At 56.7% G+C, this 17,738-nt stretch overlaps 1 protein-coding gene across 3 annotated transcripts in view; it reads left to right on the top strand.

Moving 5' to 3' along the window:
* Nucleotides 1-17,738, top strand: part of Msp300 (Muscle-specific protein 300 kDa) — a 103,727-nt gene that overhangs the window by 83,324 nt on the left and 2,665 nt on the right. For all 3 annotated transcript variants that reach the window (XM_078192031.1, XM_078192032.1, XM_078192033.1), the window contains 9 exons: nucleotides 87-783; nucleotides 866-1,165; nucleotides 1,629-2,588; nucleotides 7,207-7,509; nucleotides 10,789-11,046; nucleotides 13,327-16,032; nucleotides 16,122-16,306; nucleotides 16,754-17,260; nucleotides 17,348-17,585. In XM_078192031.1, coding sequence (XP_078048157.1) covers nucleotides 87-783; nucleotides 866-1,165; nucleotides 1,629-2,588; nucleotides 7,207-7,509; nucleotides 10,789-11,046; nucleotides 13,327-16,032; nucleotides 16,122-16,306; nucleotides 16,754-17,260; nucleotides 17,348-17,585 — 6,154 coding nt within the window. The remainder of the gene's footprint in view (nucleotides 1-86; nucleotides 784-865; nucleotides 1,166-1,628; nucleotides 2,589-7,206; nucleotides 7,510-10,788; nucleotides 11,047-13,326; nucleotides 16,033-16,121; nucleotides 16,307-16,753; nucleotides 17,261-17,347; nucleotides 17,586-17,738) is intronic.

Raw genomic sequence — 17,738 nt, 5'->3', positions numbered from 1 at the left:
GTTTCAGCAATTTTCTTGGTGAAAAGGAAACGAATTCGCTCGGCTCGGCTAATCGAAAGCGCGGTTTATCGGTTTTGCGCGCGTAGATCGGTGGAGGAACAGCGAGTTCGGCTGAGTCAACTGATCGAGGTCGAGGCGTCCGCCGTGTGGAAGCTGCAGGAGCTGGACAAGTTTGAGAACGCGAATCGCGAGCACGCGTGGAAGACGTCGGACCTGCTGGCAGCCTCCCGCGAGCTGCTGCTCGCTCATCCCGGCAAACAGATCCCCGAGGAGGCCTACGATGCCCACGAACTGACGAAGACGATCGAACGCGACGTAGCGACCGAACGGGAACGTCTTCTGCAGCTGTTGGCGCTCGCCGAGGAATACGAACAAACTCTCAAGGATTTTGCTCAAATCACCGAGATCGCGGAGAATCTGCTCGAGAGTCCCATCTCGGTGACGAGCCTCGAACACCTGCGGGAGGAGATGCAGAAGCACAGAAAGTTTTTCGTCAATCTGAGTCATTGTCGAGCGATCCTAGAGTCGCTGGAAGGGAACCTTGACATCGAGACCAGGACCAAGTATTCGGATCTGCACGAGGAATTGCACGGCAGGGCTACCGCGCTGCTCGACCAAGCAGCCTCCAGGGCGCAGCAGATGGCTTTGGCTGCTTCCAGATGGATACTGCTCGAACAGGGTATCAAAGAGGAGACGGGATGGCTGCAAGTGGCTCATCAGCGGGTTCCGGATCTGCAGACGGTGACTTCGGTCGATTACGATCAGTACATCTCCTTGTATCAAGTAAGTTCGTCGCGTTCGTACGCGATCGTACGATCGTACCTGCCGGACGCGCGCCGATCGATCTACCAATTTGTTTTTCCAGTCGCTGGTAACGGACGTGGCTGCTCACCATGCCAGAATCGTCCGGCTGTTGAGCGTGGCGCGCGGGCTCCAGGAACTGATAGACATCGAGGACCCCGAGGATCGTTACGGCGAAGTCTTGGAAGTGATCGTGAAACTGCGGGATAACGTCGAGTCCTCGCTGAGAAGATTGCTGGCGTTTCGAGAGAGCTGGCACCAGCACGAGGCGTCGATGAACCGTGTGGAGAACTGGATGACAACGGTTGAGAGGGAATTGGAATCTATGCGCGATCCTTGCAGCGGTGGTATTCGTCGATTCTGGGTAAGAGTAAAAAGCATCGTTTGAACGCGGCCAACGGATAGCTAATTTTTATCGAGTCGTCGTGTTTTTTTTTCGGGGCGATTTCAAGCGCGTTTCCGGTATTTTCGATCGAGGAATGTATCACCGAGTATTTTTCCCGGTCTATCTTTGAACGTCCTAACAGCGCACCAATTTGGGCAGCGGCGAAATGCTCGAACCGTTTGCCGGAACGATCCGTGGGGACGGTAAGAGTCGACTTGTAGAGTAAACGCGGGCGCCACTGTGCCGCGCGCAACAGAAATCTACGTTATCGAAGCGCGTCATCTCGCCTCGCCTCGCCTCGATGGCGCTACGAGTCCGGTTCGAAGTCCCGCGAACGAGGCAAACCCGTTGAACCGAATTTTGAAACGATCGTCGGATCGGTACATCGCGTAATAGCTCCACTCGTTCGCAACGCATGCTCATAAAGTCGTTTTCAACGCAGGAGCTCAAGGCGCAGTACGAGGTGCACAACAACATCAGGGAAGAAGCGAACAACAGGTTCGAGCAGGCGCTCAGGATCATCCCCCTGTCGGACGAGATGCTGCAGAGACAGTTCCACGGGGAGATTCAAGACCGTTGGAGGGACGTATCCGAGCGGATCGACGCGATTCAGGAGGAGGTGACCAGAGAGCTATCCTCGGAGGAGATCTCGCCGGCGGACAAGCTGAGACTGCTCGAGAGGGAGTTGCACGAGCTCCGCTCGACGATCGAGAGCTTCCACGGGGTCCTGAGAACGGAGGAAGAGCTGGACCTGTACATCGAGCGCCTGACCGTGCTGTTCGATAGGATCTCGTTGATCCAGAACGAGCTGGGTCGGCTGGCTCTGGCGACGACGATGGCCGAGAGCGAGAAGGTCGGGCTTCTGCTGCCGTCCGCGCGGCAAATCGAGTCCCGCATCGCCGAGGAATTGGACGGCGCGCAACTGCTCCGCGAGAGGCTTCGGGCGATCCAGCGAGGCATCGGCCGAATCCGGAAGGCCCATCGGCGACAGGCCTCGGTGCTGGACGGATGCGAGGGTAGCGAACGAGAGGGAAGCGACGCGGTGGCGACCGCGGTCGACCGCTGCCAATCGGTCGCCGACGAGCTGGCCATTCTCTGGCAGGACATCATGGCTCTCCGACAAATGTTGCACACTCTGCCGAGCGTGACGAGAGTCTCCGTGTCTCCCGTCAGCGTCGAGCGAGACATCTCGGGCCTCCAGGACGTCCATGCCGATTTGGAAGCCAGGTGCTCTCGTTTGCTCGCGTTGCTCAAGAACAGGCTCGCTCTCTGGAGAAGATTCGAGAGGCAGTTGGAAATGTTGCACGAATCCGTCCAAGAGGCCGACTACATGATGGAGCTGCTCTCCGTGCAGGGCTCCGTCGACTACGACAGGTTGTCGAAGGCCACGGTGCGTCTCGAGGTGAGTCGAACGCGTAACGCGTCAAACGGTAGCATTCGGATTCTCTTAGCATTCGCCCCGTCTAAATTGCAGACCGAACGTACCGTCCGTCTCCTCTAGAGACCCTAGAGCCGTCGTTGCGAGTCCGACGGACGCGAATTTCGCCGGAAGCGCAGATACCAAATTATCTCGCGATGAAAAACGAAAAGAACCCGACGAAACGATTCAAGGTGCCCGAGATCCGCGACACGAACGACTTCCAGCGAACATTCCACGTGACGCGTTCGCAGAGTCCCCGGAATGCGTTAAAAGTTTTACAAGTTCGAATAACTAGAACCACTCGGGGCTATCGAGCGACCCGCATTCCTGCAGCGACTGCCAGGCTTCCGATCGTACCGGAGAATCTTTTTCCGAACGCGGAAACGGAAACTGGCAAATTCGAGCCATAGGTAGACAAGGGAGACGGTTATCGATTCTCTCCTCTTGGTGACCGATTCCCGACGGAAGACGGAAGCTTGGAAGCTCTCCCTCCGTCCGTCTCGATTCTTTCGATAAAAATTTTCGATGAAGCGAAGGGTATCGATACCGAGGGGTCAAAGATCGAGGATCGATGTTCGAGCGTCCGGAAATGCACCGGGAATCGATCGTTGGCTCGATCGGGGACCGGAAGTCGCGCTTCCCGACGCGGTAACCTTCGCCACGTGCGATTGGAGCGGAGCTGGCAGACGCGACGCGAGGCGAGACGAGGCGCGACGCGTGCGCGTTTCTGCTTCGGAATCGGTGTTATCGCGGCTCGGCTATCAGTGGCACGAGTTCCGTCGTCGAGTTTGGATCGCGCGCGCGCGCGCGCTTTCGAACGCGAGTACTCGCGACGTTCTCTCGCCGTCGCGTTTTCTTTCTTCGCGATCCGATCCGATCCGATCCGATTCGATTCACGGTAACGAGGACGGTGGTGGCGGTGGTGGTAGTGGTAGCGGCGGCGGCGGCGGCGACGGTCCTCGAGTGATCGGAGAAAAAACGAGATTCGGTGAAGGATCGAGGGTTCATGACATGACACGAAGAATGTGGAACTACAGGCGCGCGATCTACGTCAGTTCGCGGAGAGCCGGGCACGTTCGCGTTCGGCACGCCGAATCTTCTGTCCGGAAGTAAGCGTTCGCGATGGAACGCGTATCGCGCCGTTTCCCTCTGTTCCGACATCGTTGGACCAAGTAGCCCGAGTGTGTTCCGGTTCGATGGAATTGCCGCTGTGTTTGTTGGAGAAGATTTCCAGGGATCGATCGGTCGACGGACTTGCACCGATTTCCTGTAGAACTTTGTTCGATTGCTAGCGTCGCGCGCTTATCGCTCGAGAATCTTTGGTTCGCGAGTCATATGTCGCGACCCGCGCATAGATATCGCGACATTGAAATCCGCGGAACGATTCGCCGAAGCCGAACTTGCATTTTTTCGCGAAACGATCGGTTCGTATTATTCGAGGCTTTCAAAGTTGCTCTCGAGATTGCCCATGTATGGGCAGGCGGTTTCTGCGGTATCTTTTTACTATTATTTTTGGCGGAACCAAAATATATTTTCTTTCGACGTCGATCGTGCCGCGATCGTTGCGCACACAAATAGCAACCGGTCGAAGACACGCGTACAAAAATATAGAAAAACTCTTGCTTCGACGGCGTCATTGGCTACTGATGTTTCCCCGTCAGCGTAAATATTGGTTACACCTTTCCGAGTTTCGACACACGGGTTCAACTCGTTACTGCGTTTCCAAACGATTCGCGAACCGATCCCAGGAATATTCTGAAACATTGTAAAAGCGGGGACAGCGATTACGGTAGTAATAATAAAAGGCAACAGGTTGGTCGGAACTCGTAACGAATCGTACTCGAGAAACGGGAAAGGGAAAACGGGGAACGAGGAACGAGGAACGAGGAACGGGGTGCGACGGGGATCGTGCGTGCTCGTAGCTTGTCGTCTGGATTTCGCGAGAGCCGACACTCGACGGTTTCGCAAATTTCTTCGATTCCGATCAACGACCCAATTGATTGCACGCCCGCACCTCGAAATCTAGATCGCGACGAGACATTGACGGTTCCGATCCGCGGGCAATTTTGCCTCGATCTTGACTCGATTCGCAGGCTCGCGGCCTGCGATCGTACGCGTAGTTCGATCTGTCTTTGCAAATCGTATTATTAATTAATTTCCCTGATACTCGTTCTCCGGTAACCTGCAATCGCTGGCTCGTATCCGTCGGATGGCGCAAAAGTAAACCGAATTTCATCGCGAGCATTCCGTCGCGATGATCTCGAGTCTCGCGCGAACCGCGAGTTGTCCGCGGGTCGTTGCACCGGCTCGTTGGACGCGGTATCGCGTCACCGGCTGCGAACGCGTCGGTGATTAAAACAAGACCCCGTCTCGGTCCTCGGAGCCTGGGCATCGAGAAAGAAATTTGATAAACATCCTATTCGAGAGGTTAGTCGTTGGTATTAAAACCGGAAGACCGTGAGGGACTCGCATATCCGATTCGACGTAATTGCGCGGACAACCACGCGACCGACGAAACGATCGAACCGTCCGTGACGCGACCACGCGCTACGTAACCTATGCCACGTGGAAAACGCGCGAGCACGGCGGCGGCCACTAACCGACGACGAGTTTACGATTTCCTCGTTCCTTTACGATCACGTTGCACCGAATTTCCAGTCACGAATTTAGGCGCTCCGCCGCGCGGCCACGGTTCTCGCTCAACGATCGGCGGAAGGCGGTGCGAACGCGCCGAGCCGCATTCCGCCCGAGCTGCATTTACATTTTGCCGACAAACCGTCGATAATCACTGGGTTCTATCGCATCGATTCTTCCTGTTGCACTCGCAAACGAATGTACCGTCGTTCGCAAAACCTATTTGCGAAAACATTCGTCTCGGCCGACCGTTGCATCGTTACCGTTGCTTCGAATCGCGTGGATACCGAAATCGAGTTACGGGAACGCTTTTACTTATCAGTGTATCGATATTGGTCACGCGAGTTTCGATCCTCGCAGAGATTTTCACCGAGACTCGAGGAGAACTTTGTTCTCAGCATTGGTATTCGACGAGCGGAGCCCATAATAATTGAACGTCTCGAGAATAATTTGGTCAACGTCTTCAAACGACCAAACGAACGAACGAACCTTTCGGTTAGTAAATAGTAAAACGATTTCGCAGCGAGCGAAAGCGAACGAATGGAATCCGATGTGGAACTGTACAAAGTACGGAGAATCGTACACGATTCGGTTAGGCGGCAAACTAAACGGATGCTTTCGACCACAGCCGCAACTTCCTGTCCCGTTGCTTATCGCGATTCCGCCATCCACGATACGGTGACGAGGCCTGATGGTGCGCTCGACGGTTTCCGTTTTCCAAACAATTGAAAAACTGGAACGATCGTCGGCGTTCGAGAAGCTATCGTCGCGAGGCGTCGCGTGCCGCCGAGTCTCGCGCGAGCAAGAGTATCTAGTCTCGAAATAGCCACGGTCGGTCGACCCTCTGTTATCCGAATGAATCGCAGGAGCACGCTTTGTTGCGTTCGTTTCCCGAATCCTCGCGCCTCGAATATTATTCCGAGAGCACGGTACGCGTTTTCCGCGTGGCAGAGAGGAAACGGTCGTGTCAAAATCAATGCCCTCGTTGTCTCGGGATCGAAATCGAATGCGCGACGAGACGTGTTCGTAGCCGTGCTCGGTTGCGAAATCGAATCGCCGGAGCGCGATGACCAAAAACAGTTGGCCAACGGTTCGAACTCGCAGCTCGCAGCTCGCGACTTCCGCGAACCGTCAGCAACCTGAATATTCAACGGGATCCGAACGCGACGCCGATGACGATGACGATGACGATGACGAAGGAGAACGCGAAAGCGAACGCGTGGAAGTTCGCGCCGCGGAGCGCGCGAGAATTTGGTGGCTGTTCGCAACCTGGCAAATGTTGGCAACTCGTTCGGGATTCGATTTCCGCTTACGGTTTCGCCGGAAAATTCGTCGCTCGGCCAGGTGAACGAACTCGAGTACACGGCACAAAATTAGTCCAACAAACCGTGCGCTCTGACCGAATTCGAGTCGGCTCGAGTCTCGAAACGTGTGCTGGTCTCGTGACTCGAAATTATTTATAGTTTGTATTTAAGGGAAACCGACGCGCGCATTCTACGGGCGACAGGACCGCGGTCTCGCGCGCCGAATCGAAAACGGAATCCGAATTTGAATTCGAATCCGAATTCGAATTCGATTCGGCGCGAACGGTATCGAACCGTCGCGCGAATATAGCCGCAGGAATCTCGCGCATTCTTCGGATGCCGTGCTTCGAGCTTCCTCTTTCTCGCGTCCGTCTCAGGAACGCGAGCCCGTTTCCGGAGTTTCGTAACAGGTGATAATTTCGCTCGGGATGGGTGTTGCGCGCGCGCGCGAGCTGAGCTTCTCGGCGATCACGGAGAAACAATTTTCCGAACTGCGTCGCCAACGATTCTCGATTACGTTTCGTTGTTCTGGGTTCCGGCATACGACCGCGGGAGATCGTGGACGCGTGTTCGCGTCGAAACCGAACGCGGTTTCCCCGTTCGCGAAAGAGTGCACCGTAAAGGATGTCCTGGATGACGAATGAGTTTTTCCGTTGCTTCAGGGTCTCAGCAGTGATTTGGGAGCGCGCGAAGATCTCGTTGGCGAATTGCGAGAGGCTGCCGAACCTCTGCGGGAGGGTTGCGCTGCAGAGGTCCGCGAGAAGGTCGAGGCGGCGGTGAACGAGGCCGTGCAAGCCTGGGAGGACACCAGGGCCGAATTAGATGCCCTTTGCACCAAGTACCAGCACGCCTGCAGATTGTGGCAACGGTACAACGACTCGAGCGCTGCGGTGAAGGCTTGGGTGGACACGCAGATGGACGACTTTGCCAACCTGCCACCCAAGGAGGCCGTCGAACGCGTCAAGGTATGAAACCATCCTTCTCTTTTCTATTCGTACGATCCGCGCGCGACTCGTCCTCCACCCGAACGATTAATCGTCCGCGGAAACGCGACGCTTCGACGGCGCTTCAGATTATCGCTAACGTGCAAAAAACAAGTATGTAAAGCGAACGCGCGCGCGCGCGCGCGCGCGGTCGAGCAGAGAAACTGGTAAGCGCGAGCAAACTTTGAACGCGCGTGTTCTACCCGTTTCTTCCACTAGGGCGTCGCCGGTTCGGCCAGTTTCAAATGATTTCGAATCGTCCGCTTTAAACGCGTACACACGCTCGCGCAATTCTCGAAAGTCGAAAATTGTGGAATGGCTTTGAACGCGTTCCTCGCCGACCCCGCGGCGTTCTTATCGTCCGCGAGACTTCGCGGATGACGCAACGTATTCGTTATCGAAATTTCTCAGCCTGAAGCGGCCTCGATGCTGAAATTATCCTCCCCTCGAACTCGAATTAGTCGATCGCTTTACACTTTGCGCAATCGATGGACCATCGATCCGCGGTTGAACTTGGAACCTCGCCTAATCTCGCGAGTCTCCGAGTAGCCAAGAAACTCTCCGACGATTAATCCTTCGTCGCGCGACGCGATCGAAACTTAGTAACTCGTATCCCATTTTTCTAATCGACGATAATCACCGATTGGTCCGACTATATTCGCGAATACCGACGACGAAACCTCTAAAGAAAACGGTAGCTACCCCGCCCCGTTTGGCCGCGCCCTATCTCCGGTATACATACTTTCCCCGCTCGAAAGAGAGCAAGCAGCGGGGCTAGCTCGCCGATACATCTCTCCGTCCCAGGCGTGTGCACGTAAACCACGATCGCGGACGGACTGTTCTTTAGCCGTTTTGAATGGTTCTGTCTCTCGGTGGTTGACGCGATCATCGTCCCCGTCCCCGCCACTGCGTCGGGGCGCAGCAGGCCGTCGCCGTCGCCGTCGCCGTCGACTCGGCGATTCACCCCACGCAAGTGCGCCGAAACGTGACTCTGTGCTGTAGGGGGGTAGGTCGTCGAAATACGGGGCATGAGAGTCTATCTCTCCCCCCCCCCCCCCCAACCCCTGTCCCTTGTTCCCCTGCTCCCCACTCGTTCCCGGTCCGCGCATCGATCCCCGGAGGACGGCAGTCTGCTGGTATTCCGGTCCAGAGCGTCCAGAGCGTCGGGACGCCCGGCCCATTTCCCGACACCGTACGCCGTAGCGGTCGTCGACGTCGTTTTTTCCGCGCTCGCGTCCGCTTATCGTTTGCGGGGACCTCTGCTCGTCGTAAACAGTCGGTTAATTTCGCAACACCTCGCCGCGATTATGTGCTGGATCCGTCGCCGGGAGTCGCCGCGAGTCCCCGGTTTCCGGTCGATCGAGAATTCGAAGCATGTGCTTCGCGTCGGGTCGACACGTGTCCGCTCCGAAGACGAAGCCGAAGCCGAAGACGAAGCCGAAGACGAAGCTGTCCCGCCGAGTCTGCTCGCGCCGTGACGCGACGCGCTGTGAAAAATAGGAACGATGAACGGTGACCTAAATTAAGAGTCATGTGCACGCCCGAGGAGATAAAGGTACTACGACGATCCAGAGATTCCCGACGAGCGACGCGCGACCTATCGACCCGTTTCTCTCTCCCATTTTTTCTCTCTCGTTCGTCGGCCTGCTCCACGAACGATCGCCGATGCCACCCCTATTCTTCTCCCTCGCGGGGGGAGGGGGGGGGGGGCGTTATCCCCGATCCCCTCACGCGGTCTTTGCTCTCGTCTTCTCGACCTTCCTCGCCGACAACGTATGAAATTTCCGTCGATGAAACCGTCGAACCGGGAAAATCTTCTCTTCGGATGGCGATTCGATGTTTCGTTTTGAAACACGACGCGATTCCCAACGACACGCTCGATTACCGGATACCCTCGGCATTGTCGGGAACCATCGATTGCTTCGCGTTGTCCCCTTTACCATTAATACCGCGAAAACATCTCCGACGAGCACGAGATTGTTTTCTTCTCCGTCCATGTACGATCCGATATCTAATCGGCAACGCGGCAAGATTCCGTGTGCCCCGATCGCGAACGACGCAACCAACTGGAATAGAATTTCCGTGAAATCCTCGCGCACCGAGAATTCCGGTTAAATCCTAGTTTATATTTACTCCGGATAGCGGGCGTATCGACGGAGTCGCTCGAGAAGATCGAGCTCGCGGCGAACAGTCTCTCCGTTTTTGAACACGATGCGCGTATTGCCGATCGATTATTAGCTTTACGGCCAAGTTGAAATTCCTGCGATTCTCGATTCTTGCGGAACATTGGATCAACTATTCCCAAAATCGAAACGCCAACGTCCGCGGATCAGTCCCCGACTCTTGTCCTCGGTCGAATGCTCCTTATCGAGACGACGAATTTCCCTATCGCTGCTCGAGCGTCGAACGCGCGCGGATAAGAGCGAGACACCACCGATAAGCAACTTCCACCGCAATTTCCACGATCCCGTGGCTCCGCGACGAGACTGCCAACTGTTTGTTTAGTCTTTCAATAAGAACGCGCGACTGGAATATTCGAAGGACGTCAAATTCCATCTGGTGCGGGCATCTGTCGTTCCTACTAGTCGCGCACTTTTTCTGCGTCGCTCGTCGTCTCTCGCTGCTCCCCCACGCGCGCGCTCTCGCTCTCGCTCTCTTTCTCCGAACTTCTTCCTCCCTCTTCTATTCTTCATTCGCTCGTGATTCGTAACTCGCAAGGCTTGCGCGCGCGCGCGCGCGCGCGCTCTTCGTTCGTGTACCACTGCGTGAAATGGTGTAGTCAAGTAAGTACGTTTGTGCGTACAGTGTAAACAATAGATAAGAAACGCGTTCGATGCGCGTGCCCCAGTCCTCGAATCCCGAATCGCCAGGATGCAAAGTTCCTCCGTCTCGTATGCCTGCTTTCCTACCCAGCTGTGAGCTCTTCTCGTCTTTGAACAAACGGAAAAATCTTTGTAAAATGCTTGATTCGAATCGAAGGTTCTCGAAGCCGACGATACCATGCGCCCAATTGAAATTGGTGTATGCATCGACGATGGCTGGTCTCTTTCCAACGGACTGGAAAACAGACGAGTTTTGATATCGTCGTCGATCTACTCGCTCGAGTTTTCTAAACGGTTGAGCGCGCGTGGCAAGAGAATGCCAACGATAGAATACAAGAATAGCGGATGAAAATCGAATCGAGTCCGTCACCGCCAGAAATACGAGCCTGACGGAGACCAAGGTTCTTTCGGTCGTTGTATCGTACGTTCTCATTCACAGATTTGCGAGGAAACGATGGCGGAGCACAAGGAGAGGCTGGCGGATCTCCGGAGGCTGGTGTCGCAGATCGCGTCGGACGTCGGGCTGGACGCGACCGCGACGCTGCACTGCGAGGTGGAGGCCCTGGGTCAGCGTCTCGAGGACATTAGCGAGAACTTGTCCTGCCTCGCGGACGTCGCTGACGCCCGCGCGCTCAAGCAGGAGCAATCTCGCGAGGATTTATGTCAGACGAAAAATTTCCTGGACTCGGTCCAAGAGGCAAGTAATTGTATAATCTTTCGACGGTCCGCGTCCGCTCTTCGGAGCCGGCAGGCGGCTCGATTTCCTCTTTTATGCGCCGCGCGCCGTCGGGGGAGCCTCGGAGATCGGCCGTCGGGAAGGGAGAAATATTTTAACGATGCCAATTAGCTGGTATTCTGGAACGACCGGAATTTTCTTCGCGGCGGACAAACGGCTCGTTCGATGAGTTGTTCGTTAAATTTTCTTTCTCGTTGTTTAATTCCCAGAAGAATTCTTAGGCGCGGGACCGATATTGGGAAGAGGCTCCGACACCAAATTACGCATGGGTCTTTCGTCAAGAAAAGTCTTGGAAGACCAAAACGTTCCGCGTGGCGTAATCGCTCGTACGGGAGCCGAGCGACGCGTATCGCAAAAGTCTGATCGGATCGTTGATTATGCATCCGAGTAGGACGTTGGAGGCTATCTGCCCCGACCCCCGAGGTCTCCTCGGCAACCGTAAGACTTTCAAATAATCCGACGAGAGTGGTCGTGCGTTGGTAAACGCTAATTAATAATGTATCGCGGCTGCCGACGGAGCAGAAGCTATCGCAACGGAATTTTTCTTATAGACTGTAGAGACTCGTCCGATAAAGGGAAAGAAAGAAAGAAAGAAAGAAAGAAAGGAAGATCGATTGGATTATTTGCGGCGGTCGGATTATCTAGAGCAAAATGCTCGGCCTAATATACACCGTAGATCTTTGGTGGTACGTGTTCGATGACGCGTCCCCGTTGAAATTTCCGGGGAAATTCCTAAACAGAGAAGCCGTAAACCCGGGTCCGTAAATATTTAGACGGTATATGCGGGTATCGACGGAAAATGTGTTGATACGTGCGCTTACAGTCGTACGGTTGCCAGGCTGAGGAAACGGGGCGCGCTGCGCGTGTTTATTTGCTTTCGCGGCAGACGCTACAAAGGAGGAACGTGGCTCCTCTTCTCCCGGAAAACCTTCGAGCGGTACTCTTAACGTTTAGCTCCGGACAATTCTGAGCGCACACTTTTCATATCCTCAAAGTTCTTTCCGGCAGCTGTTTTGGCAAGGAGGCCGCGCGCGCGTTACCTCGCATTCGAGTTTGCGGCTAAATGAGTACAGAAATTCTAGAAACGAAGGCTTCCGATGCAGCACCGAGTTTCAGTCGTAGCGTGCCTTCTCTTCTGCTTCTTGTTCTTCCTTTATTCTGGCCTTCGCGAATATGGCAGACCGACGAAATCTCGTGTCGAGAGCGCTTGTCGCGCCTTTCTATATCACGATCTCGGAGCAATAATTTGAGAAACGGTTGAAAAATTTGTCAAACGAATGAGTAAGCCGGCGGATGGATCGCCTTGCACTCGATCTCGTAGGAGCCGTTTGGTCTGGGAAGGAAGTTGGGAGTTTGGGAGCGTGTTAGGGGAGCCCCGGTCGGTGTATTTTTATTATCGTGCAAGGTTGGAATTGGAAGCTCGGTCGACTGGTAGGACCTTGGCCGATTCCGCTTCTCTCTAGCGGCCGTTCTCCGCGGACTCGTTCGAAAATTCGCTCCGGCTCCGTCGCGTCAAGGTGATTTCTTCTCCGACCAACCCCCGCTGTCCGGAAGGGGGATGGTTATCGTTGCACGTTGTACGCGTCCATCGGTTGCCATTGGTGCTTGGCACAGGCCCCGCGGGGCCGCGATCATTAGCTCCGCACGCGCGTTTATATTTTAATCGCGGTAGTTCCGAAACAATTTGTTGTGTCAAGGCCGCCGAAGGGCTTAAAATTGAGCCGGCGGGGTGGCAATTACATCGGTCACGAAATCCGCAACAGCTGAACGATCCCGGCCGCTGCACCCCCCGGCGCGGAGCTTCGCTCGTCTCTCTCTCTTTGCCAAAACTTTCGGAAACGGGCCGAGTTTGCTGAGCTGCCGAGCTGCCGAGCTGTGCCGAGCTGCCGCCGGGGCTCTTTCCGATAGGACTTACGGGCAGGAGGATTTCGCGCCACCGGAACGCGTTCGACGTTGAGAGAGATCCCCAAGGACGGGCGAAACCGCGAATAGAACAGGCCGGGAGTGTATCGCTGGAACGACGTCGATAGGGGAGAATGCAACGCGCGACCGAGATTCAATTAATAACGTGGCTCGACTCGTCCACGTTATCGGCTGTCGCGATGAACATTCAAGGGAATTGCCGGCGATTGCGGAGACGAAATCTTGCGGTCCAAGAAAAGACCCGATCGCGTTCCACGGCGATCTTGCAACGAGCGACGTCGACGACGAGTGACGACCGCCGCGTTTCTCTGATTGCAGAGCCTGAAGGCGGCGAGCCAGGACGACTCGAAGGAGCAGCTGACGATGCTGCGGAACAACCTGCTGGCGCTGACGTGTACGGAGCCGCAGCTGCAGTCGATCAAGGAGCGCGGCCTCGAAGAGCGGACGCAAGAGCCGTCGTTGGTCAAAGTGCTGGATCTGTGGCAGGAGGTGTTCCGGAACACGTTCAAGGAGTACCATCGTTTGTCGGCTCTGCTGGTCGAGACACAGGACGGCGCGACCGTCATGAAGCTGTGGCAAGAGTATCTGACGCACGTGCAAGACTTTCTGTCGAACAGCATGCCGGACGACTACAACGGGCTGTCGGAGCACAGAAATCTGTGCGAGGTGCACAAGAGCCTGCTGACGGACCAGCAGGATCTGGTCTTGACGGTGAAGAATCTCTCGACCACCAAGCAGTTCAAGATCCTAACGATCCTGCACAAGAGCACGCTGGACGGGATCATGGAGAGACACTCGGCGGTCCGGGACCGGCTGGTCGCTTGGGACAGGTACCGGCGGGACCAGGGCAAGCTGCTCGCCTGGCTGAAGGACATCGAACACGAGCGCGGTCAGCTTCAGCTGAGGTTCATCCACCTGAGGCGACTCGACAAGATCTTGCACAGGATACAAACGCTGTTGGACAAGGTGCCGCAGGGCGAGGCTCAGCTGGAGGCTCTGCGGCTGCAACAGGAGTCGGTCTTGGCCAACTGCGACGAATCGTTGGCAGTGCCGATTCGCATGGAGCACGCGGCCGACGGCCAGAGGATCGCTAATCTGAGCGCCGGCCTCGAGACCTGGCGGGACTTTGTCCAGCGAATACGGAATCTCCATGCCGAGTACGAGGAGCGGACCGGCAGGATCGCCGGCCAGTTCGAGGAGATCGGGCAGGCTATCGGCGCCAGTTTCCACGCAAAGTCCGCGAGCCCGTCGAGGACCAGGGAGCGGCTAGAGTCCGTCCGGCAGCTGCAGGCCCGGCTGACCGGCCTGGTTCAGGAGCTCGACGACCTGGGCGTGATCACGGAGCAGCTGAGAATGTGCCTGAGCCCTTCCGACATGAAAGCGTTGAACCAGCAACGGTCGTTGTTCTGCCAGCAACACGGCGACCTCGAGCACCAAGCGGCGCTGCTCGCCTACCGGCTGGAAGAACGGAACGGCCTCCACGACCGGTGGAACGACCGATCGACGAGGCTGCTCGCTTGGATCGGGGAGACGGAGACGCGGATCCAGAGCCGGGACGCGATCGCGCCCAACGAGCCCGAGGACACCCTCAAGAGGCTCGAGTGCGAGCTGCAGGCGGAGATCGCACTCAAGCAACGAGAACTCTCCTGGCTGAGGAACACTGGTCGCGATCTGATCGAGTCGTCCGAGGGGGAGGAGAAGGAGAGGCTGCAGGCCACCCTGGACGAGCTGAACGACGGGTGGGACGGTCTGATTGCGACCAGGAAGGCATTGGCCGGCAAGCTGGCCGAGCTGATCAGGAGGACCGGCTCGCTCGAGACTCGGATCAACGAGCTGAAGACCTGGCTGGCCGGCGTCGAGGCTCAGCTCTCGGAGACGTTCGTGATCGAGACGGTGACGCAGAGCTGCATCGACCGCAAGCTGGACGACCACAAGCACCTGCAGAAAAGGATCGTGACCGAGCAGGCCAACATCAGCGAGGTGCTGACGCTGTGCGGAGCCGTGCTGAGAGACTGCGAGGCGTGGCACGGCGCCTTCGACACGGACGGGATCCGAGCAGCGGTCGAGGGCCTCGAGCGCAGGTGGACGGCCGCGTGCGGCAAGTCGGCGGAGAGGAACCGGAACATCCTGCTCGCCTGGAGCCTGCTGCAGGAGCTGGCCGAGTTCGAACGGGACAACAAGGAGTGGGTCGCCGAGACCGACCGCTCGATCTCGGAGTTGGAGAACAGCCTCGAGGAGATATCGCGGGAGGAGACCGCCGAGGCGATCCGCCGGGCGAAGGAGTTCGCGGCGGACGCGCGGTCGAGGGAGGCGACGGTCGGAGCGGTCGAGCAGAACTGCGGACGATTGTCGCGAACCGGGCTCGAGCCGGGCAACCTGAACGCTCTTATCGCCGGCGCGAGGCGGCTTATCGACAAGTGGCGAACGTTCGAGCCGAGGATCGATACCGTGCTGCTGGCGCTCGAACAAGACACCGCCAACTATCGCAGGTTCATAGTGACGCACGGCATGGCCGTGTTCGGGTTGACGCACGTGAACGCGCTCCTTACCAGGGTACAGCACCTGGCGACGCCGGATCTGGCGCAGAACAGGCTGCACCGGCTGAACGAGATCGAGGAGGAGCTCAGGAAACAAAACATTGCGCTGCAGGAGGCGGACGAGCTGGCGCTCAAGTTGATGGAGAAGTGCCATCCGGACGAGATCGCGACCATTCAAGAGCTGGTGGACGAGTACCAGTTGCTGTGGAAAGACATCAAGAACCGCGTGGCGAGCTTGTGGGCGGAGCTCGAGCAGAAGGCGGAAGTCGACGAGGCGGTTCAGGTCGAGACGCTCAAGTTCGAGCGAGACACCGCCGTGCAGGTCGACACGTTGCCCAGGTTGCTGAGAATGACTTCGAGCGACGCGTATCTGATGGAGCTCGAGGCCGCTCTCGTCGAGTGCGAGAAAGCCTTGGACACCTTCGAGATGGCCGTCGCTCCGGAGCCGGCACCCGGACCCGGCCTCAACGCCGCTGCCAAGAATATCGTGAGTGATAAATCGGCGTTATCGCGGCGACGTTATCTCGATGATGAGAATCGGCTCGGAGAAACCCTGAAAACGTTTTCCTTTTCCAGAGCAAACTAATAGGAACCTGTCAATCGACGATCGAACTGGTCCGACATCTCCACGGCCTGCTGACGGTGGACGGCAAGCTGACGCCGCAGGACGCCAAGGCCGACCAAGTGGAATCGTTGACGGACAGATACGAGACCCTGCTGCAGCTGGCAAGAACCCGGGAACAGCAGATCCGAGAGCTCAGGTGGGAACCTTGTGCCAAATGATTAGCCCAACTTGTTTAATTGCGACTAATCGGCAAGGGCTTCCCCGATTAAGACCATTGAGCCAATATCAAACGGGAGAGTTCTGGTCGCACACTGGTCGGCGGCCGACACCGGCGCTCTCTACGTGTACATACATATGCGCCTCCCCTCCCCTCCCCTCCCCACCCCGAGACCACACCGAGCGTGTTCCCCCTTTCGCGCCAACAGTTTCTCGTTAACGATCGTAAACGTTCGCTAAACTCGTTTTGGTTAGACCTGCTCCTTTTCGTACAGAGTTTCGAGGCGAGCCCATCTTCTACCGCCTCCGCTCGGCTATTCCGACCGTCTCGTAATCCAGACGACGCTAATCCAGAGAGCGTCTGAACTCCGGAGGAGATGGTTTGCCGCGAGATATTCAATGTAACTTTCCGTTTGTCTGTCTCCAGCGACAACGGCAGGCTGACCTGTCCGCTGTGCTCTCGACGCAACTGGGCTCAGCTGGAGAACGACTTGTGGCGGCTGGAGATATGGCTCGAGTTTGCGGAGGGTACGCAGAGCGAGCAACGATCGCCGCCCGGCGACATCGACCACCTCGAGGATGTGATCCAGGATCACCGAGCGTTCCTGCTCGACCTGGACAGCCACAAGAGCATCCTCGCGAGCTTGAACACGGTCGGGGCGCACCTGGCCGAGCACAAGGAGGACGCCAGGAGGGCCGCGCAGCTCAGGGAAAGGTTGATCGTCGCCAACGAAAGGTGGGAGAAGGTGTGCGCGCTGGCCGCGCGCTGGCAACAACGGTTGCAGACCACCTTGATGTCGAATCATCAGTTCCACCGGATCATCGAGGAGCTGCTCGCCTGGCTCGAGAAGACCGAGATCGATGTAAGAGCAAACGAGCCGGTCGACCTCACAGAATCCATGGAAGTCATAACTGCCAAGTACAATAAGTTCAGGTAGGCCTCATCCGCGACGTCCGATTCGCCCACGTCGTTAGAGGGAGATGATCGAGACTGAGCCGATTTGTCGATTTTCTTTTTCAGGGAGACGAGGGACAGTCTGGAACGATGCGAGCCCCGTGTCCTCTCGCTGCAGAAAATGGCGAACCAGTTGCTGGAGGAGAAAGGGGAAACCAGAGCGTGCTTGCAGGAGCTGCGACTCAGGATGCAGTCTCTTCGACGACTGACGGGCATCTACGCTCTGAAACTGGGCGTGGTTCTCGGAATGGATCCTAGAGACGCCGTCGCGGCAACCTCGTCCCTCGCTTCCCTCTCGCGAGACGTAAGACCCCCGGCACATTTCGCTCGCTCTCTTTCGGTCTCGAAACGGTATCGAACTCCTCAGCGGTATACGCGTATATCGCTGGAAGCTTTCAAAGTTCGTATTCCAGGAAACGACAACCCTCTGCGGCTGCTTGCCGAAACTGGTTCTCGC

This window comes from Augochlora pura, chromosome 10 (assembly GCF_028453695.1).
Source record: "Augochlora pura isolate Apur16 chromosome 10, APUR_v2.2.1, whole genome shotgun sequence".
NCBI lineage: Eukaryota > Metazoa > Arthropoda > Insecta > Hymenoptera > Halictidae > Augochlora > Augochlora pura.
This window is presented reverse-complemented; position numbering and strand designations above follow the sequence as displayed.